The following is a 24,853-nucleotide window of genomic DNA, read 5'->3' on the forward strand; positions in this document are numbered from 1 at the left end:
AGCAGAACCTCTACACGCGGTACATTACTAGACATTGATACAAATTAGGCCATCTGCCCTTTTTACATGTTTTTTTTTAATCTAAGTAACTCTTTGTCAGATACATTATGAATATGAATTTTTTTCACATTATTTATATTCCGTATAATAACATAACAGCTATAGACAGCAAATGTATTATACTTATTGGCCATCGCATGTTTTGTGTCTTAATGACGTCAATGATTTTGCCTTTGCAGTTTTTTCTCTCCTATTTTATCCGTAGTTAATGGTTTGTATACGGATGCATATTTCATTTCTGGGGTTTTTCCCATAATTTTTTTGGTTGGTTTGGCCTATGCACACATGGAATGGAGTCTCTTTAGCAATGCTCAATAAGGACCTTGCTAAGGAGAGGCTTTACAGCACGCCTTCTTTAATAAAAAGGAAGTAAAATTGGTAAATAAAATAGAAATAAAAACACAATTATTCTTTGAAGCTCTAAAGACATAAGAAAATCTTCAGAATGTATGAGCATGTTAACCATGCAGAAAGCTATGCTTATGGGTAGGATTATATAGAATATCTTAGAACACATCATAAAAAGTCAATGGCAATGCAGTGTAGAGAAACAATATTGTTAGCGGAGCGCCCTGTCCCTTATGGGCACGGTCATATGATGTTAATGTAAAGAATGGACGGCAGTATGAAGTCATTGCTGGTGCAGATCAGGTGACATGTTGGTAATGTCAGATGTTAAATGTCTTCTCATGCATTTCACTTTCCAAAAATACACCAGCCTAATGCAAGATGACTGTCAATAAGAAGGAAAGGAAGCAGTAAATAAAACAGCAGATTTATGAAGCAGACAGAGCTGTACCTACCATATGGACCGTAGGTTGGAACGGCTGCAGGGCAAAAGCAAGGGAAACAAAAGAGAGAAAGGACAGGATCAAGAAATACAGAGGTTATACAGAGATCGCAAGTGGAAGAACTGAGTGCACATCATATGAGGCTCATACATTGATGAGTCACACAGAGAATGGGCTAGGATCACAAGAGACTCCCAGGCAGGACGCTCACAGTCAGCACTTCTCCACAACCATGGAGAGGTGTCCAACATGAAGTCTACACATTCTTTACATATTCCCCGGGATTAGACATTCAGCACCAGAGCAGCTGAGAAAGGTTTAACCCCACTAAGCACACGACTGCTGACTAGGCAACCTAGAGCTGGAAGAGAGCCCGGCACAGGAGAAATGCTGAACAAGATCAGAAAGCACGGTCATGTCCAAACTGCTATAACAGGGAATAATCTGTAGGGTTTATAGGTAGGGTAGCCCTCCCCCTTACCGAATATACTGTAGAACAAAACAAAACAGAAAGTGTTTAATGAACACTTAAGGAATAGGTGTCATTGTGACGACAGCCACTAGGGGGCAGAGTGCCTCTACCACACAAGAAATATGTGGCAGAAACATAACATGTCTACTGTATGAACAGACACCCTTGGAAAAGAGGTCCAGAAATGACACTAAGATTGTTCCTTGTACATTTTACTTAAAAGGGGTTGTCCACAGACTCAAGGAGGAGGTTGGGGAAGGTGAGACATTAAAAACCAAAAAAAAAAGCAGCAAACAACAGACATATATTCACCTGTACCCGACCCTCCAGTGTCAACTGCTTATGTCCGATCCAGCAGCGCACTGTGCCTTTGCCAGTGGAAATCCTGAGGTGCACTTGACCTCTGACCAACCAGCAGTGTCAGGAAAGGAACCAGTGATGTCAGTGAATATTGTCACTGTTTCCTTTCCTATGGCTACAGATTGGCTTCAGCAGTCACATGGGGAGCAGGAATTCTAGTAGCAAAGGCATGGCACGCAATGGACTGGACAGTGGCGGCACACGCTGGAGCGCAGAGGACATACATAACTTTTTTTTGTTGTTGTTGTTCACCTTCCTGGCCCCTTCCCTTTGTCCTGAAAATCAGGAACAACTCCTTTAAAGGGGTTGTCCAGTATCAGGCCAATACTGAGAGACAAATATTATTGTTTGTATAATAATGGTTGTATAATTTTACAATATACTTTCTGTATCAATTCTTCACAGTTTTCTAGATCTCTGCCAGCTGTCATTTATTCTGCTTACTTCCAGTGGTCATGTGATCTACGGTCCATGGTCATGTGAGGGACACACTGGTGCACAGCTCGTTATAGTCACAGCACAGTAATTAGTCATCTGCCTGGTAACAAGCTGTTCATCTGTGTGCTCATCACCTGACGATGTACCATATATCACATGACCACAGACTGTAGATCACATAACCATGTACCATATATCACATGACCACAGACTGTAGCTCACATAACCATGTACCATATATCACATGACCACAGACTGTAGATCACCTGACTATGTACCATATATCACATGACCACAGACTGTAGATCACATGGGCATGGGCTGATTTTTATCCTCTGTAAGTAAGCAGAATAAATGAAAGCAAGCAGAGATTTAGAAAACTGTGAGGACTTGATACAGAAAATTGTACAACTTTTAATTATATAAACAATAACATTGGTCTGAAAGTGGCCGGCCCCTTTAAGGAAGTGATGGCAATAGGTTTTGATTACTTTGCTATAACGTCTGTATTGCTTTACAGTGACATATTGTAATATTCCATTTATTATAAAGGAGATCTCAGGATGGATCAGTAGGATTTCTCTTTCCATAGCTTTTCATTCAGTGCCATGTTGGAGTCAGCCCTGTTGCTGGTAGAAGGCTTATTATTTAGCCCCTTACTACCAGTAACACTTAAGGAGGTTGCCCAAGAATATGGAAAAAAGTTTGTTTTCTTTCCCAGAAACAGTGCTATGCCTGTCCTTGGGCTCTGTCCAGTATTCACCTAAGTGGGGGAGGATGAGCTTCAATACCGAGGAACGGCCCATACACAGGTTTCTGGAAAAGAAGACTTTTTTGGGGGAGTCCCAGGCATCCACTTTAACTTTTACATCACTGGACGTGAAAGTGTTAGCTATAGTGAATAGAGAGCACTCTATCTTTTTGGTCAAGATAGCTTATACTTGTTATTGTAGTCATGTATCCAGCATTGCTGTAGAGCTCTATAGATGAGCTAGTGATTATACTGTAAGTAGTTCATTATATCTATGCAGATACAGGTCACATATTGTCTGCAAACACCTCTCTCGTCCCCTTGTATGGCATCAATACTCAATAACCAATGACCTATCCTGAGGAAGGACATTGACTGAAGGTCAGCAGGACTCTGACACCTGCTGTATGTACAATGTTTGGGTCCTCTTCACACACCAAGCAATTGTATTATGGCTGTGTCTGGTGCTGCAGCTCAACCCATTCACTTGAAAGGGACTGAGTTGCAAACAGGCCATGTGGCCAACAAGTGTGGCGGCACATGGCCTGTGAAGCAGAAGCAGTGCTCAGAGAGAACCACTGCAAATAGCTGATCTGTGGGGGTCCTGGACCCCCAGTGATCTTCAATTCATGACCTGTCCTGAGGAAATGTCATCTATTAATAAATCCCATACAAACCCTTAAAGTGTGAGCAATACTACTCAATCTGGAAATATATGTATATTAATAATGGAAGCGGGAGATGGCCGCACTCACCTTGGGCATCCAACCTCTTGTCTAGGTATACTTTATAAGTAAAAGCATAACGCAGAGCTATTGCTGCAAAGAACATTTCCACACAGATAATAAAGTTCTGGTACCCAGCAGCGACTGTGCCCTCCCCCACAGTAACCTCCGCTGAATGGATTTTTGGGATGGCTCCACACTTTTCCAGTATAGCCAAAAGCATCCCTGCAAGACAAAAGCAAAACCACCATTACAATGTAAACACAGATATGTGTAAGAAGCACAGGAGACAGGATCTGCCTTTTCCACAATCCATAACCTACAGCTGAAATGTAGGCCCTGCTAAAAGGAATTTGTCTTCAGCTAACTGACTTGTGGAACAGTCACGGAGTCAAGGTTTCAATGGTCACAGTGCTAAGGTATATAATGTATGTAGATTTTATTGTGGAATAGTCATAGATTTATGCTGAGAGCCCCAGTAGCCGTTTTCTGCCATGTAAAATTTATGTTCTTTTTGAATACATTTTGTCTTTATATTCCTCACCATCTTCAAGAAGTGCCAGTTGTCAGTGGAAGGAAACCTTCTTTATAATTCATGGTTGAAAGCACATCCTGACTTAGTCCTACTTTTACACACTTGCAGTTTGTTACAGTGTATCAGCTTAGGTAACCTTTCAGGATTTAGACACATCTACAACACAAATCCCTACTGTGACCTGGATTTGTGTTCTTATGGTCACCTAAAACTTGACCTAAGTTATCTGCATTTTAACATCCATATTACAGGCATACTATGAAGACTCCCCATAGTTCCACTGAAGCAAAGCATAAGTGTATGTGAATATTCACCTGTATGGTCGTGACATCAAGATGTTTTATCTCACCTTGCCAGAAGGAAAGGAAAATCACTGACTTCACCATGAAGAACTTTAACACAGGGCTGTAGGGGCTAAGCAGCTCTCGTGTGGCAAAGTAAAACAGAAACAGAGCATAGAGCGCCAGGCTGACCGAGATGTTGTATATAATTGTCACATAGAGGTAACCACTGGCCACACTGCAATGACAGGAATACTACGTTAGAAGTAATACAGGTACAAAATGCAACATCTGCATCTACACCCAGCAGTAATAATAGAAGAAGGATTATTCTAGATGCTCTAACCACAGCTGTAATAGTTTATGGATAACTAGCAGTTACCTGCGACTTCATCTGCGGGTTGGCGGTGGCGCTGAACAGCTTATATTTCTTGTCCCCGACATCTCTGCCCCCTGTTTCTTGTTCCCCCCATCTCTACCCCCAGTTTCTTGTTCCCCCATCTCTGCTCCCAGCTTCATGTCCCCCCATCTCTGCCCCCAGTTTCTTGTCCCCCCATCTCTGCCCCCAGTTTCTTGTCCCCCCATCTCTGCCCCCAGTTTCTTGTTCCCCCATCTCTGCCCCCAGTTTCGTCCCCCCCCCCATCTCTGCCCCCAGTTTCTTGTCCCCCCAACTCTGCTCCCAGCTTCATGTCCCCCCCCCCCATCAGCCCCAGTGTAGTTGGACTCACCTTGCCACGCTCCCCCCGCCGCTCTCTCCACATAGTTGTCAGGCGGCGGGCTGCGTGTGGCATATATGAGGCAGAGCGGGGTCGGCGTCAGGTTGCTATGACAGCCGGAAGCCTTGCGCTGCCTCCCTGGCCTGTCAGTCTTTTGCTTCTATTGCAGCCTAGGCAGGTAGACTGCAATAGAGGCACTGGTATTTTGCAGTGCATTGCAGAATACCGGCGCCTCTATTGCAGTCTACCTGCCATATGCAGCCAGCCGCCCGACACCTATGTGCAGTGAGCGAGCGGAGAGAGTTGCGGGGGAGCGTGGCAAGGTGAGTCCAACTACACTGGGGCCAATGTAGGGGGGGGACATGAAGCTGGGGAATGTGGTTGATCCCTGGGGACACCGACCTAGGGACACTCCCCCCGGGACACCCCCTCCCCAACCCCCTGTACCCGCTGCACTGACCTGTTATGTGGTGTTTCGGGTGCAGCAGCCTCCTCCTTAGCCGTCCGCGAAGTGTGTAGGCGGTGTGGGATAGCTGCGGCGTCAGGACCATGTGGGCTGCCGCCATCTTGCTCACTGTGTCCCTGCTGAATCAGCACGCCCACCTTCAGCTCCCAACCTATGGTGCCGCAGCCCTGGCTCCAGAGCCCGCCCACAGCCTGCCATGCACTAATAGGAGGTGCGTGCACAGACCAGCGCTGGCGGAATGCCAGCTGCTACAGCCGTGCAGGAGGGTTCTTTGGAAGGTCACGGTGGCGATTTGGGGTGAGTGACCCACATTTAAAGTAGCCTATTACATTTTCCTGGGCAATATGTGTGTGTGTGTAATTTGCCCAAAATCCATTCAGCCGTTTGGCTGTGATTGAGGAACAAACATCCAAACACACAAACCCACAAACATCCAAACTCACAAACTTTCACCTTTATAATATTAATAGGAAACACATGAGCCAGGATGTCAGTATTCAGATAGAAATATATCTACAGAACAAGGATATAGAAATATAAGCCAAGTTCTATTTTATCCAAGTAGTCTTAGGTCCAATAGATACAGCTTTGTGCAGAAATGGAGCAGAAATCCCATTAACGTTTATGTGTACTAAATTGTTGTACATGGTTAGGCCTTTAAGATGAGCATTTTATACAACAAGGGTACTCAACTAGTTTTAGTAAAGGTCCACTGACAGGGTTCTGCCATCAAGTAAAGGTCTGAGCTGAACATGTCCAATCTTTACATTAATTTTAAGATAAAAAGATGCGTCTGACTTTATGGGGGAATGGGATGACTATTATACTGTGGGAGGGGGTACTAAGGAAATTTATACAGTGAGTGGGGGCATTAGGGAGCATTATACTGAGGGTGGGGGCATTGAGTAGCATTATACTGAGAGTGGGGGAACTAATGGGACATTAGTGTCCCCCATACAGTATAGTGCCCTATTATTGTGCCTCCTCACTGTATGCTCCTTATCCCCCGCCCCCATACACAGTATAACTACTGTCGCTACACAATTAGCTTTAAACAGTGCTCAGGAGTAACATTCATCTCCTGCCCACTGTCCCTAAGCCCTGATCCCTTTAAACTAAGCAGCAGCAGGGATCAGCAATCGTCCCTGCTTCTTGCGCTAAAGCCCACACGTGTGCAGGCAGCAGAGATGATCACCGGTGAAATGATGGTTTCTACCAGCCGCTGTCATAATGAGAGAACTCAGAGGGCAGGAGTCTGGACAGCTGGTAGCCGTGGTCTGCCAGTTGAGTATCCATGTTATATGGTCTATATTACGAGTAGCTGGTGTAGATTTCAGGGATCATTTACACCAGGAAAGCGGAGAGGGCAGTGCAAAGCAGAAAACACAATTTGCACAAAAAACATGCAACTTTTTTTATGCCTTGTATGCCAGAAACCTGATGTACAAGGTATAATAAACCTGCTCTATTGTTTTCAGTGTTTGTTTGGAGAAACATAGCGCAATATATAGCTACTAGTACATCAGACAACTAACTGCAATGTGATCATGTATTGGGCACTGTATGAAAGACATAACAATAAGCATATATCCAGTACTTACTTGAAATCTCCATCCCGATATTTGCCAAAAGCCTGAAGTATTACAGTGATTGCTGCCATTAATGGCTTAACCACACAAAACTGCAGGGTAGCCTGTGCGGGGACAAAGAATACACAGATATAACGTAACACTGCTATAGTGTAACACTGGTGATGTGATCTAGGTAACACAGTGTCTGTGTTCTACAAGTCTATAAGTAGACCACTCTTTGTAGCACATCACATGGAAAGAATTTTAAACATTTGTTATATAGAAATAAATTGTGAAAGGAACAAAATGGTAAATATGGACAGTGTCTTTGTACAGTTACATTAATAATCCAGCATTACTTTTAGAAGCTCACAAACTGTGCCGGCAGGATTATAAATCAGTGTAGAGGAAGAGAAGTAACAAGCGGCACCTCATTCTGTACTAGCGATGTGTAATCTATGAGCCATCGGTCCTGAGCTCTGTACACCGGCAGTTTACCTGTGTCTTACTAGTAATATTGCCACAGCCCCCCTCCCAATCTAATAAATCAGGATGCAAAGAATCTATCAATGATATCCAGCTTTCCTTCCACCGCAATGTAACAGTCTGAGGTCAGGGGCCCTTGTTGTATGTGTGTATAAATGTACACATATTAGAAACAAAAATATATGGTTCCCTGCTCACAATGTGTCATCCCCTACAAAAAAGAAAACTGCCTTGAGCAAGAGTCAGCGCCGCACCTCCCATGAGGCGACCTGAAGCGACCGCTTCAGGCGGCGCTATGCCAGGGCCCCAGGGAGGGCGGCATTTTTGCTTCCCTAAGCCAGTCCAGGACAAGTTGTCCTGGACTGGCTTAGCACCGAGCGGTGGTTTGGGGAGGCCACTGGAGCAGCGCTGCTCCAGCAGCCTCCCCTCACGCTCAGTCAGAGAGCAGGTCCTCTCCGTGCCTGCTCTCTGCCTGCAAACGGCGCTAAGCCCTGCCCCCTTCACCATGCCCCCTCGCGTCACCACGCCCCCTTCGCTCCGCCCCCTCCTCCCGGGGGTGGGGCGGCTTTCTGTAGTTCGCCTCGGGCGGCGAAAGGGGTAGGTTCACCCCTGGCAAGAGTGTATGGAAAAAGTATGTTTTTGTACCATACCAGTGGGTATGAAATATAAAAAGCAAAAAACTTGAGTCTTCAGTAGTTGATACCTTTTTTAATGGCTAACGAATAGTGATGACAGATTACAAGCTTTTGAGGCTCTCGTCCTCTTCCTCAGGTCAACAAGGAAAATTAGGCAAGACAAGAGGTGTAAAATGGGTAAAGCAAAGACACAATGAAAAAAAACCTGCTAAAATCAAAGGGGAATCAGTCATTGTGAACTGTAAATCTCAAAATAAAAGGTCTTATCTAAGGATGTACTCACCCCAGAATAAGAACAACATTAACAATACATCACCAAATACAAGGGTAGGGGGCTACACAACACCCCACACTATTGTAATACTATATGGTATTGCTTTATCTTTATCCTAGTGTAGGTATATTAACTCCGTCTCACTAGTGGTCTTCCCAACCACATAGCTTAGGTAAGGGGCTCTATTTTGGGGTTGCGCTCCACCATGTATTGTATCCAGTAGAATTTTGCAATTTTTAAATGGTTTTATTCTTATTTCTGTGCTTTCCATATTCTTGAATAAAGCTTATTTCTTCATCCATATCGTTTTCGGTGCATTTTATTTATGCTGGTTATAGATTGGTCTGCCTGTTTTCCAGTGTATTACTAGAATCCATATTCTTACCATATTAGTTTCCACATTTTTCCCTCTTTGCATGTCAGTTACCTGAGGCATTGAGGTAGAATAGTAGTACAAGGCCTCAACTAATACTTGTATTAACAAAAATGTGTAATTCTCTCTGTATGGAAAAGGAGCAAACAGGACGACTGAGTCCAGAACTTCATGGAGAACTCACCTGTTTACAAAACCGTAAGAAGCCTATAGAGTAAGTCTTCCCCCAAAGACAGCAAGTACCATACATACAACTAGACCTGCAAGTGGGGAGAGAAAAACTAAATGTTTAAGAAGAATAAACCACGTATCAGTAGTCACAACTTTTTGGAGAAAATTATTTTTACACATAGTAGATTTATTGCAATGGTCAACTTCTTCCACACATGTAAGTAGGATTGTTACTGCAGCCTAGATACTGTAGCTCTCTATTCAGTAGAATGGGACAGGCGCAAAAAACTCATGTCATGTGTGAATGTAGGTTTGGTAGAAGTTCTTAAGATGTAATCCATTTGGCACGTATGGAGAGGGGTAGGTGGGATTTCTTTTCATTTAGGAGCATTCTGCATGTCAACTATCTTACACGTTTCAATGAGACTAACAAAGCGTCACTTTATTATACTTTGCCAATGAAGGAAAATCCTTTTGACATTCATGCCGTGCAGGATAGGGCTGCCTTTAGCCACAGGCCCGCTTTGCCTAAAAATAGAGCCAGCCCTGGGATTTCTGCAACCTTTTGAAGAACTGTCTGAAAACAAATAAATCACATCATTGCAGTGCAAACTATTATCCTACTAAAATTTCTTACAAAAGTCGGAACAAGTGGCAACCAATTTCACAAGAATGCCAATCCTGGCTTTCATAGACAAATCCCTTCCTGTAGCCAGTTATCAGCTATCCACGGGATAAGCAATACATTTAGGGTCACTATGGATCTGACTTCTGGGACCCCACAGATCACAAAAATGCTCCATTCAATCTCTATGGGCCAGATGGAGACAGACAAGTATAGCACTGAGCTGTCTCTAGCAGAGGACGTGTGCGACCACTGCTCTATTCACACAAGAGCTCCTATTCTCGTGACAGGTAGGGATCCTAGTGGTGAAAATCTAATATATATTTATCACTTATCCTGTCTCCCAACAGGCCAAAATAGGCCATGCCCCTTCAGGCTTAAGAGAAATTTGACTTCTTTATAATGTCAGATCCTGGAAAGCATGTCCATTAGTTGTGAGACGGTACCAAGCTTTCCTGAGGTTGGCCTTACTATTCTTTACTTTTCAATTCTTGCCAGAAGATACGCGTCTCCTTTTGGAATTACCTCTTGTCCAAAATAAGATTGCTTCAGTCTGGCCATATGTGAATCAAGCAAAGGAATGACGGCTGTGTTGTCACCACTGCTTATGGTGTATATGTGTATCTGCCAAATCTTTAGATAAAGGCACATTTGGACATTAGAGAGACCTGGCTGACCACAATTTTTAGTACAAAGGGTTAACAAAAAGCAAAAACCACGGAACAAAAAGACACAACATGAAAATCACAAGAAGACCCTTCACCTACATCAATAACTACATGTGTTTTTGTACTGCAATTTAGGATGAGGTGGTGGCTTTTACAGGTAAAACTAATATTGTTTTACCACTCCTCTTTAAAGGGAGTCCATCATTGGTATCAGTGGTTTCGAGATAAAGACATGCCCGGGATAGCCTTTACAAAGGCTATTCTACTACTATCTTCTTTTTGTATGCAGTATGCTTAGTTCTATAGAGAGCTACACCAAAATGGCGCTCGGACACGCGCAGCAACGCTCTGAACACAGCCGAACTGTGCATGCCCGAGAATTCAAATGCAGCAGCGCGATCTGGCCGGAAGAACATCCAGGGAGGACGAGGTCAGATGGGGCACAAGCAATGGAGGGGCGTGGGTAAAGGTATGATGTGGAGCGGGTGCTTGGAAGCCCTAGGGAAAGCACAGGGTGCTCAGTGAGCTCATTTACATAAAGTAATTAACCAGGATTACAACAGAACGGTGGAGAGAATTTAAAAAAAGAAGGTAGTAGTAGAATAGCCTTTGTAAAGGCAATCCAGGAATGTCTTTATCTCAAAACCACTGACACCAATGATAGACTCCCTTTAATGCGGAGGACAGCTATACATAAATATACTGTCTACATGACTGTAGTATTCTTGATTGGCACGGATATAGGAGACACTGTATAAACATGCAGCTTACTGCTGGGCTCCTTATAAAGGTTCTGTACGCCAGCAGTTTTTCTTGTTCTAGCTGAGAGGCTTTTGAACAATAAAACTGTAATAAGATGTGCTAAACTTGTGGCGGGAGATGTGGCTGGCAACATTAATGGAGGTAACAATTAAAGGGGCTGTCTGGCAAGCAGAACTTGTTCTAAAGGGTCAGTTTGGTTGATTGTTCTTTCCTGTAAGTCAAGAGGTAGCAGAAAGTAGACACTAGCAGTATAACAGGTAGTGGAGTATGTTGTAAGTGGTATTACTACAATACTAAAGACTGGATACATTGTGAAAAAGGAAGGCCCTTCATATTAACCACATATCGGTTTATTTAAAAAAAGGGGACACAGGGAGTGTCAGGGCAGGGAAAGTGAAGGTTTGGTGAAGCCCTTATTATTAGCATTAGGTTTTACATTTCTGGCCAGACAACCCCTTTATTTTATGCTATGATTGCCTCATTTCCATACAGTTATATGGCAGGTACTGAAATGGGTATCTGACTTGGCAGCAGGCGCTGAGCCTACAAAGCCAGGATAACACAGTCCACAGGCTACTACGACTTCAGCTATGTAAGTCTATGACCTGTTATTTTTTTTCTTTTCAGGATGGGAATAAGAACACCTGCATGTGCTTTTACATAAAAAATATATCCTAGTACTCACTCAATGGGTTTCCCCCGAATCTCAGTCATGATATTGCTCTCTCCTCCAAGATACTCATAGCAAAGGCTCAGGAAATTGTAGATGACAAAAGCTGTAAATAGAAAAGTGGCTTAATGTACTAATCCAAGCACCACAAGAGGAAACAGAAATGACCACAATAAAGACTCTATCCAGCCAGACGTGTTCATGAATAAATGTAAAAGCTTGGAAGACATCAATAATAAATAGAAGATTAAAAAAAGGCAAATGTGCAACCGCGATTCATTATGTCTTAGCACTCCTAAGACAGTCTTCCAATGATACAATATTGACCTATTGTCAAAAACTCCTATTTCATTTACCTTTCTTTTCATTCTTTGTTATTGTGTTGGGGGGTGGTAAACTTTTTTTTTTTAATATACTTTATTAAATCGATCAAACTTCCTTTTAATAGAAAACAGACTGTAAAGTTCCCATTAGCAATGCTCTAACTAAGCACTGCTAGGGAGACTGTCGGTACACATGTACTCAAAGTGGAGACAACAAATGCGCTTTTCTCACAATAGACTCAAAGTGCAGTCCGGGGGTCAACTACACGGTATTTTGCAGTATTCTATGTATAGTGAGGGTATTGTTTGCCCTCACATGCCGGACTGGAGAGATGTGTTTTGAGGTTTGATTTACCATTGTCCAGGGATAAGACCTCTCTGATCAGTCCAGGTAATGCGTTCCAGAGAGATTCTGAGGATGGACAGTTTACTTGAGTCTGCTGATCTGATTGGTTGGCAAGGGTTATGGCGCTGCAGAAGTGATAAGTAGTCAGGAAATATGTTGTCCATTGATTGGAAAGTCATCATGCAGACTTTAAAAGATATTCTCCATTTTATAAGCAAGCAGTGCAGTGAGGATGGGGGTTATGAAACATTTTGGACTAGCTGAAGCCAATGGAAGAACTACATATAGGGAATTACAGCAGTCCAGACGTGAGATTATGAAGACATGACCAGAATGGATAGCTCTTCTGTTGGAATAAGGAGTTTGATTTCTGCAATGTTCCTCTGGTGGAATGACAAAGATTTGATCATGGAGGATGCCTGGCTGTAGAGAGATAGTTTTCCCACATAGTATGAGCTTTGAAGGGTTGTGTTCCTCAGGGATAGAGGTGGTGGATGTATAAGTTGCCATTTTGCCACTAAGCACTGTCCTCCAACAAAAAGAACTTCAGTTTTGTCGGGGTTCAGCTTTAGCCAGCTGGCATTCATCCATTCTTTTTGTTTCAGATAGGCATAAATTTATAGTTGGAGATGGGTCACTGACTGATATGTATAGTTGGACATCATTTGACTAGCAGTGAAAGGCAAATTAATATAGAGTCATGGCCGAACCTAATAGAAGCATGTAAACAGCAAACAGCATTGGGGACAAAACGGAGCCCTGTGGAACTCCATATGCTGATGACGATGATGAGCCAAGAGATATTCTGTCTGTCAGCCAGAAAGAAGCTAAACTACTGAAGAACCGGGCTATAAATTCCACAAAACTACATGACTCTATGCAACATGTTGAGCTGAATCATTTACCAAAGGGGGAATTGGTCACGTCAAATGGGTGTATTTCCGGTTTTATACTACCTAGAAAAATGGTTCAAGTATCACAAAAAAAGAGGAGATTCAATGTCAAGATTGAAGTACTAGGTATAAAAGAACTAGAGCCATCACTAGTTAACAACACAGTCAGGAATGTGAATGTATAGACATCATGTATTGCATCCAGGCGTCTATATAAGCGGCATGCGCTTCTTGGAGAGAAGCAGTGAGGTTCTCGATGGTGCTAATATTCTCTACCGTATGGATCCAGTGACGAAGAGAGGGGGGTTGGGTGATTTCCAAAGGGCTGGGATGCAGGCCCTGGCTGCGATAAGCATATGATGCAGGGACGATCTGTGGCAAGTGCGGAGGGGGAAATCCGAGAGGTGGAGCAACACAGGGATGATATTTGTTTGCCACCCGTGCACCGTGTCATTCAATCTCGGCCAGTGGCTAGCACACACGTTGTGTGCAACCGGCCTAAATCACAGACTGAAATAGGACATATCTGTTTTTGAATAAACTCACAATCTGTGGAAAAAAACAGATGTGTGAATAAATGCAATACATTCAATGGATGCATGTCCTTGAAAAATTGACATGTGTAATCTGGAGACATTGCTTGTCTACAGATACAGTTAGCAGCATTTTATCAGTGAAAGTTGACATAAAAAGAGGACTTGGCCACTTAGTCCCTATTTACATAGTACATGTAACGTGTCACGCTCATGTGGAATGTAAGAAGGCAGCGAGATCAGCAGAAAGTGACTGCCCATCTCTCTTGGTATAATCTGCTTATCCCAAGTGATTGCTACTGTAAAAAATAAAAATACTCAAGACAAGGCAAGGACAGCACAAGAGCAAGAAGATGGCCTATTCTGGAGTGAGGTAAAGAGGCAACACATGAAGGGAGAAATCACTAAGAGAAACAAAGTAAAACTAAAAATAGCACAACTAGAAAGTCATGGCATGGATTCAATTTCATCATATTTACTACTTTAAAAAAAAAAAAATCACAGTAATATCACAAAAAGCCAATGTTCTCAGATTTTCTGGATCCAAGAAATTGCAGGCACATGAAATAGCATGCCCCCTGCCCCCCACATGGTAATATTATTATAACGTAAGTTTGCAATATTATAAGGTGTTTTCCGGATAATAACAAGTATATTTACAAGAGCTAAGAACTGGGGTCCTAACAAAAAAAAAAAAAAAAATCCCCCACAACTCCCAACACAGACTGGATTCCATTGACCTCTAATTCCTGGGATTTCTCAACACACAGGAAATACCCACGCAGTAGGGGCCCATTCACACTACGGATACGCTGACTGATTTTGAACGTTAAAACACGTTCAGAATCAGCGCGTATAAAGCAGATCCCATTCATTTCTATGGGAGCCGGCATACGAGCGCTCCCCATTGAAATGAATGGGCTGCTTTTTTCTCTACAAGCACTCCCATTGAAGTGAATGGGAAGCGCTCGCGTGTACGGCTCGGAATGAGCCGAGTGAGCCGTACACGTGAGCGCTTCCCATTCACTTCAATGGGAGTGCTTGTAGAGAAAAAAGCAGCCCATTCATTTCAATGGGGAGCGCTCGTATGCGCTGCAATGGGGAGCTGCAGCCACTCCCTGACCTCTATGGTCTCACGTCACTGAGGTCAATGGTTGGCTTCAGCGAACACACAAAAACGGGATGTGATCAGTTTATACAGTGGGTGACTATTTTTTTTTGTTTTATCTTTATTTAAAAACATCCCCTTTTTTCTTTAAATAAAAAAAAAAAGGTATATCCTGCACATCCCCAATTGTTAGTGCAGATCGTTATGCTGAAAATTTCTAGAATCTCACCTTCGTAGCAGTCCCGAACAGTGTCAAAGTACACATAGTACTGGTCATTGGTGAAAAATAGGAGACTGAGCCACGAATCAAAGGCATATATGGGAACGATGAAGAGGATTCGGACAATGTGTCTCTGTTCATTAGGGCAGCTGTAGGAGCGCAGATGCATGTATATCTAAAGGAGAGAAAAATAAGAAAAAGAATACATCTATATTCTCTGCATATTTAGCACCAGTAGTGTTGCACAGAGAGTGTCAAGAACTACAGATAACTATAAGATACAAGTTTTTATCTCACTTTTATCACGTGTATATATTGCCACAAACCGCAAATAAGATAGGCAACGCACAATCCACACAATACTCTGCAAACTCAAAAGAGCTTTAAGTAAGAAAAACACCCAAAAGTAAACAAACAAAAAAAACCACTACAGGAAATGCTTTCTATGTTCCACATGTAGGGCGGACCGTATCTTTTATAAAGCAGCTGACTGTTCTCACCACAGACCGCACCTCTAAGTTATGAACAGATGAAGTGATGTCGATCACATGGATTTTAATTAATATCGCTTAAGCTTAATTATCTGAACATGTAACACGAGTCTTTCTGCTTTATCACACATGTCCTGTTATGTACATGGGCAGGAAACATGCAAGAGCGGGGGTTCAGTACCCCAATCAGGACACAACAGAAAGACACTATAGGAGTGTCTCCCACTTGGGAGATGACCATGTATTACATGCTGGCTATAGATGTAAATGGCCACCGAGTAAAGCTACATGTTCCCTGCTTCTACGCTATTCTACAATTGTATATCCACTCACTGACACTGAAAAAATAAACAAAACCAAACACTGCACCCCGGCAGAAATGATAGATTCCTGGTTTTGTCGGATTAGATGCTTGGTCTTGTTACACGAGGGTGCTTCCCCGCTGTCCAATAAGAACACTCAGATGCTACTTTTGGGTATTGAGAGATCACTGACTGCTAGACATTCCCTTTACAATGCACTCAAAGATATTTTGCCCAGCTGACAGACTGGGGGGGAAAGCACGCAACACTGGACAGAGAGAAGCAGGATGGCCGTTGTAATGAACGACCTACCATCTAGGCTGTTAGGAGATGAGGTTTCTCAGTTCACCATCCAGGTGGCACCTTCACACCCCTATCTCTGCCCAGACCATTTCCCCAATGGATATTTTTTTTTATACACACGTGCAATCTATGTACCAGCGCAGGAGAAAGAATGGAAACTTGCTGGATCAAGCTGAGCAGGTTACATTTCTTTTGTACTATGTAAAAATGCCGTGGTGTGAACTGCAGCAAGTACTACTCTGGGTCTTTTTGTTGTCCTGAATTAGACTCATCAATCTAAGTTTCTGAACCACAGCATATTGGTTTGTAGCAGTAGACACTAAATATCCAGTTATGCCTCTATGTAGTCATATCTCCCGTTTTACAGAAGGGTCAGCAGTTAAATGGTTAAAGCACGTCACCTCCACCACACCTGTCTGGTGTTGCTGGCTGCTTATTATGTTGCTAAGGAGGCAGCAGAGTTATATGACACAAAGACGCACCTGCCTAAAGACCAAGTGGAAAGAAAGGTGTTTACAATCATGGAAAATACAGATGAGAGATGAATCCATACTGAACGATGCCATATATGATGTTCATTTAGATATTTTACACATTATATATTTTAATAATTTACCTGGTGACAGGTGATAAGTAACGCAGTCCAGACAAAGAACCCCGAGATGGCCTGAGCTGTGGTGGTCATAAGGAACATGGGCTGCTCCAAGGTGAAAGGTTCTTCCTCTGGCGTCCTGGACAGATTGGGGCTTACAGGGGTTTCTGTACCAGGAATGGTAGCAGCAGGCAATCCTGTGATCATACCCGTCCCCTCCTGAGAGACATCACCTAAACTGGACATCGTCATTGTACCCTGTAAGGAATAAAAGTAAAATAGTGAAAAATAAAAATCTGCGAGTGAATGTCTGCCAGTGTACTGAATACTTTTTGCTCACAGAATGAGATGTGCAGGCTATTATAGAGGAGCCGTCATGGCAGACAAGACTTTAATCGATATGGTTGCTTGTACAAGCGCTTACTCAGAGGCTGGTGAGCTGACACTACAAGCAGTGTAAACACCGGGTCCCAGGCACACACAAGGAATATACTCTGCCAATGCTAGATGAGGTTATTCAGCATTCTCTCAGTGACCAGAGGACTCCATTCATGTCGTCTACATATCCCAGAGTAAAAGGTGGGCAGCAAAGCCATACAATATATGCTCCATGAGAAGGTTGCGGCAATGTCATCCGCACCAACACCCTCCTGGTACAATCAATGTCGAGGACAATCATTTACAGACGTCATGAATGGTTTTTAGATGACAACTCAAATAAAGTAATGATCAACTCAATAATGGATGTCTCATCATAGAGTACACACTGGAAAAACAATGACGTACTGCTACAAAAATGCTGACAGTATATACAGGTAGATAGTATATACAGGTAGATAGACTCCTAGAAAGTAAAGGGACCCATGTTTATAATGTCAGATAACCCTTATACCCCATCAAGAATGTATGGAATAGGACAGGACTTTACACATGTACCGGAGCTAGAATATAAGAATGAAAGCTTAGATCTTGGGATTAGATCGAAAACATTAACATTTCCGTTTTCTTAGATGGAAAAACTAATCCTCTGACAGATGAGAACAATGGACAGACTGCTGGCAGTGAGAACCTAGCCTCAGGAGCTTTTCTTCATGTTGTCACCTCTTTACCAACCACAGAATATAGATCTCCGACTGTCAATTTTTTTTTCTTTTTTTACTTTACAATTGAGGATAAAAAGAGGTGTAGACCCAAATCATCCCCGACATCACATCAGTAGATTCTATTCATCTGGACTCTCACGTTTACCAGCATCAGGATCACAGAAATGTATTCATCTGTCTAGTCTAGGTGGATCTATGAAGATACTTGAATGGAAGAACTGTGCACTTTATTATTAGGAAATACAGAGAACCTCCGACTCTGCTTGAATTAGACTTCTTTTATTTTTAGTCTATATATATATATATATATATATATATATTTTTTTTTTTTCCTTACAAAACGTTGAACTTTGATGCAAAATTGTATGACAAGGTCCATAACTGTAAAGTGCTTGTTGTTAGCTTCACAATCGGCCGTCAATGTCGCCAGTTTTCATGGCCCCTGAGCTGGCAGAGGGTGCGTCTCCTATATGACAAGGCGCTCTCCTCTTCTGAAATGAAGCAAACCCACCACCGGGCTGTACGTCTGGGGGAAAATATATGCCAGCTCGTAGCATTCCTGGCATAGATGATAAAGCTGCATGACCTCTTTTCAGGAAAGTAATGAAAGTGGCACAGAGAGAAAACTGGCGCACAAAGCAGAATACATTTGCCCCATGTGTCTTTCTATTTTCAATCCAGCTTTTATTTGAGTTTGCCAAAAGAAAAATTGTCCTGGCAGCAACATGGTTCAAAACCAAGGCATTGTTAGTGTAGAATAATGGTTTATGGGAGTCCCCGACCTTGCGGCCTGTAAGATCTCTTCCCATACACTTCTGGAAGTACCTTAAGAAGATAAGTCTATAGACTAATTCCTAAATGTACTAACCCTTTCGCAACATCTGCTGTACAACGGATATGGCTGCTGCTCAGGAGCTGAGTGGCCATCATAGGCACCAAGTCTCTTCTGTATTATACAGCAGAGACACGGCGCCAATGCCTGTACTGATCACGAGTATTAACCCCCTCAACGCTTTGGTCAAAGCTGACTCTCATTATATACTATTGCACAGACTGCAATAGAAGCACCTTTATTTTGCAGTGCAATGCAATACATGGGGTCGGGGGATACAGATTGCGGGCATTAGTGCCACGTTTTTAAATACCTGACATCTGATAGGTAATAAGAGCTTGAATGGAGAGGCCACCACCGATCAAGGGAAATAAATCAGAGGTTAAGCATGTGCGCTGCCACTCCATCTGAACTCTATGGAACTGCTATGGTTTAGTTGAGTATAGCATTTTGCATCCTTAACTGCTGTTCCATTTGAGTGTGTGTGTGTGTGTGTGTGTGTGTGTGGGGGTCCTAGAGGGATTTAGGACCAATCGGGGATTTAATACCTATCAAATATAATCCCTTTAAAGACAGTCTACCACCTCCGCCAAACATATTGAACTGCTACTAGCACATTACAGTGATAAACATCTCTTATCTATGTCACTTTTATTATTTTTTTTATGCTAATTTGTATAGTGCCATCATATTCTGCAGCGCTTTACAGACACTGACAGTCACTGTCCCATATAGGGCTCATAATGTACATTCCCTATCAGTATGTCTTTGGAATGTGGGAGGAAACCAGATTATCCGGAGGAAAGCCATGCAAACAGGGGGAGAACTAACAAACTCCTTGAGAGGATTCGAACTCCAGTGCTACAAGGCTGTAGTGATGTGCTTACTAAGCCACCATGCTGCCTACTGGAGAAAAACAAAAAGCAAATGAGGCAGTAAGTGCACTGGGGGCGGGCCTTCAGCTCTGGGAGAACTGCTCAGATAGATGAGTGAGGGGGAGGATCAACTCCTACTGCATGTGGTGGTTACACGCAGGAGATGGTAGGGGTCTCAGGGTGCCAGATCAGAGTTGCAGGAAGCAAGTTCTGCGCCGAGTGCACTGACTCATTTGCATAAGAAGTCAAATCTGTTTTCCACCAAATCAAAGGAATATCTCCTCAGTATGTGATCTGTGGGAGTGCCAGAAGCTGCTGGTGGACAGGCCGCGTGTGTAGAGGTGCTTCTATACAAGTAATAAGAGAAGTGCAGTAGTATGGATCCTAGAAGTAGTGCTGCAAATGCCACTAGAAGCCAAAGGCTTCTGTCCGGGGTCCGGAGGTCAGACCCCATAGATCACATATGGATGACCTATTCTGTGGAGAGATCATCAGTATGAAAATTCAATTTGAGGCCGGAAAACCTCTAAGCATGAACAGAGCCTTGCCTCGAGTTTTTTTGTGTAGAGTATAATTGGCAGAAATGTGTCTCCATATTGGTTTGCCTGATTCTGTGTTCTAGCACAGCCTGGCATGGTTACTATGTAAATCACATTTGTCCCTTCTGAATAGAGCGAGCAGCGGTGTAGAGCCTCTAGGAGTGATATTTATAGCCTCATAAATGTTATTTGCAGGAAAGTGGTTAAGATAAAGCCAGTGTTAGAGAGGAGATTACTACAATACCATTTGGAGAGGGGAATAATCAATGATCTAGAAAGGTCATTCACTCTTCTGCGATTAATACGGTAGGAATCTCAGCGGAGGAATTCTCGGCGCTATTAATTAATCCTTCTGAGAGATTTATCTGGAGCTTTTAATGTGCGCGGAAAGGGATTGTGGGATTGTAAAAGGGAAAGACTGTATTTTATCCACTGAGAAAAACAAGACATCATCCCCCTCTTTAAGAGGCAGACATCTTCACTGACAAAAAACAAACGCTGTAAACAGAACGGCTCAACTCTAAGGGAATGCTTCCGGTTTGCCATCCATAAATCAACCCAGATTTGTCAATTACAAAATTTGTTAACACAATTATTAGGGTAATAACATGTTATCCATTCCCATGACACATGGGGGAACCGCATGATCTATCAGTGATCCCCTAATCTAATGGACAGGGGATAATGTACCAGAACACATCTTTAAAGTGTTATCCGTCACAAAACAGAAGACATATTGGGTCCTGTTTCACTCTAGCAAATTGAAGGAACGTTTTTTGTAAGTGTAAGGTACTAACTCCAAGCTTAATAACGCAAACCTTCATGGACCGGACACTACGCCATAATAAAGCCTCCACTAATCCAGCCTTGGGTATAGACATAGAAAGGGTTTATGTCACACTCATACTCCACTGAGTAGAATTACAGTAACCTAGTGAGAGCTCCTATGGGAGATATAACTGCAGCCTTCTCAGAAAGCAAACTAATTAAAGACCTGTTCACATGATGTGGTTGTAAATTATAACCAGAAGGACTAAGAGCCGAAGCAGAGACATTGGGGTTTCTTTGCTTTTAGAGAACAGCTATGGGAATTTTGCCCTTGAGTGAAAGATCTCTACCACTTCACATTAGCATCATTGCATATAGACCTCATGCACACAACAGTCTTTTACATTAGTGTCACCTGTGTCTAACAGATAGCCCACTCCCCTATTACCTTCTATGGATTAATGGGCAGTACTGGGATTTTCACCGGTGCGTATAGAGGCTATAAACCAGAGCCTCAAAGCACAGGACCTACAGCACATATAGATACCATTGATGCGGTGTCTGATCCGTTTTTCATAGACATGGACGTGACAAGAGTCCTGTGTGTGTATACAGCCTTAAACTGAAAAATAAGCAAATTTACATATCATCTTAATTGTAAGTTTCCAGTTGCTTTGTATCTACTGATCCAATGCAGACCTGTGTTTCCAAGGCAGCAGACCACAAACAAACCCTTTGTAGTCTACTCCTACAGTGACACCGCTTTTAATGTGACCTGTATGGAATGGTAATGTGAACACAGCCTTAAAGCCATTTCACTTATCCATGTCCTGGCTGGGAAATCATGTATTTGCAACAGCCACATTTATTCAATTTAGTGATTTAGGATGCCGTGAGTACTGAGCAGTACAACATGGTAGCTCTGGAACAACTCAGTATGATACATCACTAGGATGCTGCGAGTACCAAGCAGTACAACCATGGTAGCTCTAGAACAACTCAGTATGATACATCACTAGGATGCTGCGAGTACTGAGCAGTACAACCATGGTAGCTCAGGAACAATTCAGTATGATACATCACTAGGATGCTGCGAGTACCGAGCAGTACAACCATGGTAGCTCTAGAACAACTCAGTCTGATACATCACTAGGATGCTGCGAGTACCGAGCAGTACAACCATGGTAGCTCTGGAACAACTCAGTCTGATACATCACTAGGATGCTGCGAGTACCGAGCAGTACAACCATGGTAGCTCTGGAACAACTCAGTATGATACATCACTAGGATGCTGCGAGTACCAAGCAGTACAACCATGGTAGCTCTGGAACAACTCAGTATGATACATCACTAGGATGCTGCGAGTACCAAGCAGTACAACCATGGTAGCTCTGGAACAACTCAGTCTGATACATCACTAGGATGCTGCGAGTACCGAGCAGTACAACCATGGTAGCTCAGGAACAATTCAGTATGATACATCACTAGGATGCTGCGAGTACCGAGCAGTACAACCATGGTAGTTCAAGAACAATTCAGTATGATACATCACTAGGATGCTGCGAGTACTGAGCAGTACAACCATGGTAGCTCTGGAACAACTCAGTATGATACATCACTAGGATGCTGCGAGTACCGAGCAGTACAACCATGGTAGCTCTGGAACAACTCAGTATGATACATCACTAGGATGCTGCGAGTACCAAGCAGTACAACCATGGTAGCTCTGGAACAACTCAGTATGATACATCACTAGGATGCTGCGAGTACCGAGCAGTACAACCATGGTAGCTCTAGAACAACTCAGTATGATACATCACTAGGATGCTGCGAGTACTCAGCAGTACAACCATGGTAGCTCTGGAACAACTCAGTATGATACATCACTAGGATGCTGCGAGAACTGAGCAGTACAACCAAGGTAGCTCTGGAACAACTCAGTATGATACATCACTAGGATGCTGCGAGTACCGAGCAGTACAACCATGGTAGCTCTGGAACAACTCAGTATGATACATCACTAGGATGCTGCGAGTACTCAGCAGTACAACCATGGTAGCTCTGGAACAATTCAGTATGATACATCACTAGGATGCTGCGAGTACTCAGCAGTACAACCAAGGTAGCTCTGGAACAACTCAGTATGATACATCACTAGGATGCTGCGAGTACCGAGCAGTACAACCATGGTAGCTCTGGAACAACTCAGTATGATACATCACTAGGATGCTGCGAGTACCGAGCAGTACAACCATTGTGGCTCTGGAACAACTCAGTATGATACATCACTAGGATGCTGCGAGTACTCAGCAGTACAACCATGGTAGCTCTGGAACAACTCAGTATGATACATCACTAGGATGCTGCGAGTACTCAGCAGTACAACCACGGTAGCTCTGGAACAACTCAGTATGATACATCACTAGGATGCTGCGAGTTCAGTCTAGACTAGCTGTCACAATGCAAGACCATGTGAATTTGCTCTTATAGACATATAATCTGGTAGGTTAGAAAGAAGAAGGGACAGATGTGAGTGTAACTACAAGTCCAGGCTACACCGGGTTTGTTTGTTACCATGAGGATATATTAGTCTACATATTGAATCAACATCATTTGGAAATGTCTTCATTTTTCATTAAAATGATTTAAAAGAAAACAAAACAAAAACCTGTAGTGAAGGTAGACCTTTCCTTTACGGATTTTTTTTTTTTTTTTTACATCAGAAGCTACAGTCATGTTTGATGGGAAGAATAACAACATGCAATCCTATTTCTTCTGCAATGTAAAAAACCCATCAGATACCAGAGTCAGCAGGGTCTATCAGGCATGGATGGGGTCAGTTTTAAAATGGCTATGACATGTTTATTTGTTCCTATGCTGGAAGAGAAAAAGGGAGAATGTGATAGAAGTGTAAACAGAGGCTAAGCATGAGTAGACATAGCTCAGCATTTATCACATCGCCTTTCTTTCCTTCTTTTATTGGACTTTCTTTATTTAACATACAGAATTGTTACACACCGAGTCAGTTGTATGGGGATAACCCAGTAGCCTGTCTACTCTTTCCCTCCTCCCTCCATCCATGGCCTCCTTTAAAATAAATTTTTACACAACTTACCATGTCTGCGCTCACATTTTTAGAACAAAGCCACTGTATTTGTTCACACAAAGGGGTGGATTTATTTTATTAAGTTTATTCTGTTTGCATATATTGTCAGCTTATTCCACAGCACTTTATAGATATCGCCATTATTCACTGTTTCAAGCAGAGCTCACAGTCTAAATTGCAAACCAGAATACCCAAAGAAAACCCAGACAAACACAGGGAGAATCCTAGGAAACAGCACAGCAAGTCAACCTAACAATGTACATGTAAGCTGACCATACACATTAGATTTACATCAGTCAAATCTGCTGATTTCCATGGGTTTGGCAGACCATGTAATGTGTATGGGGGTCTAACAACTCTCCCAAGACTGCAGATGCCAGGTAAGATAACAGTCAGAAATTTGGACTATGTTCTGAGAAAGTAATCCACCGACAGAACGAAATGCAATAGAAATGCACCGCCCGGCCAAACCGAGCATGTACGGGTTCAGGGAAGTGGGTGAGATAGCCGTTGGACACTTGGCATGTTGTTATTCAGTAAAGAGCTATCTAAAGCACATCCGATTATACCACGTCTTGGTTGACTGACTTTGTGACAAGATGTTGTCACATGTTGTTCACACACAAGAACTGTTTTAGGCTAAGGCCCCATGTGGCAAATTGCTGGTAAAAAAAGAAGCAAAAACACAT

At 42.8% G+C, this 24,853-nt stretch overlaps 1 protein-coding gene across 3 annotated transcripts in view; it reads right to left on the bottom strand.

Moving 5' to 3' along the window:
* The window catches only part of TMEM184B (transmembrane protein 184B), a 51,730-nt gene that overhangs the window by 5,032 nt on the left and 21,845 nt on the right, over positions 1 to 24,853 (bottom strand). For 2 of the 3 annotated variants that reach the window (XM_075287277.1, XM_075287278.1), the window contains exons 3-10: positions 16,966 to 17,199; positions 15,263 to 15,428; positions 11,846 to 11,936; positions 9,119 to 9,194; positions 7,197 to 7,288; positions 4,482 to 4,651; positions 3,628 to 3,822; positions 864 to 887 (exon numbers count right to left, since the gene is read on the bottom strand). In XM_075287277.1, coding sequence (XP_075143378.1) covers positions 864 to 887; positions 3,628 to 3,822; positions 4,482 to 4,651; positions 7,197 to 7,288; positions 9,119 to 9,194; positions 11,846 to 11,936; positions 15,263 to 15,428; positions 16,966 to 17,199 — 1,048 coding nt within the window. The remainder of the gene's footprint in view (positions 1 to 863; positions 888 to 3,627; positions 3,823 to 4,481; positions 4,652 to 7,196; positions 7,289 to 9,118; positions 9,195 to 11,845; positions 11,937 to 15,262; positions 15,429 to 16,965; positions 17,200 to 24,853) is intronic. The other variant, XM_075287279.1, reaches the window with a different exon arrangement.

The sequence above is a fragment of the Leptodactylus fuscus genome, chromosome 9, assembly GCF_031893055.1.
Source record: "Leptodactylus fuscus isolate aLepFus1 chromosome 9, aLepFus1.hap2, whole genome shotgun sequence".
Lineage (NCBI taxonomy): Eukaryota > Metazoa > Chordata > Amphibia > Anura > Leptodactylidae > Leptodactylus > Leptodactylus fuscus.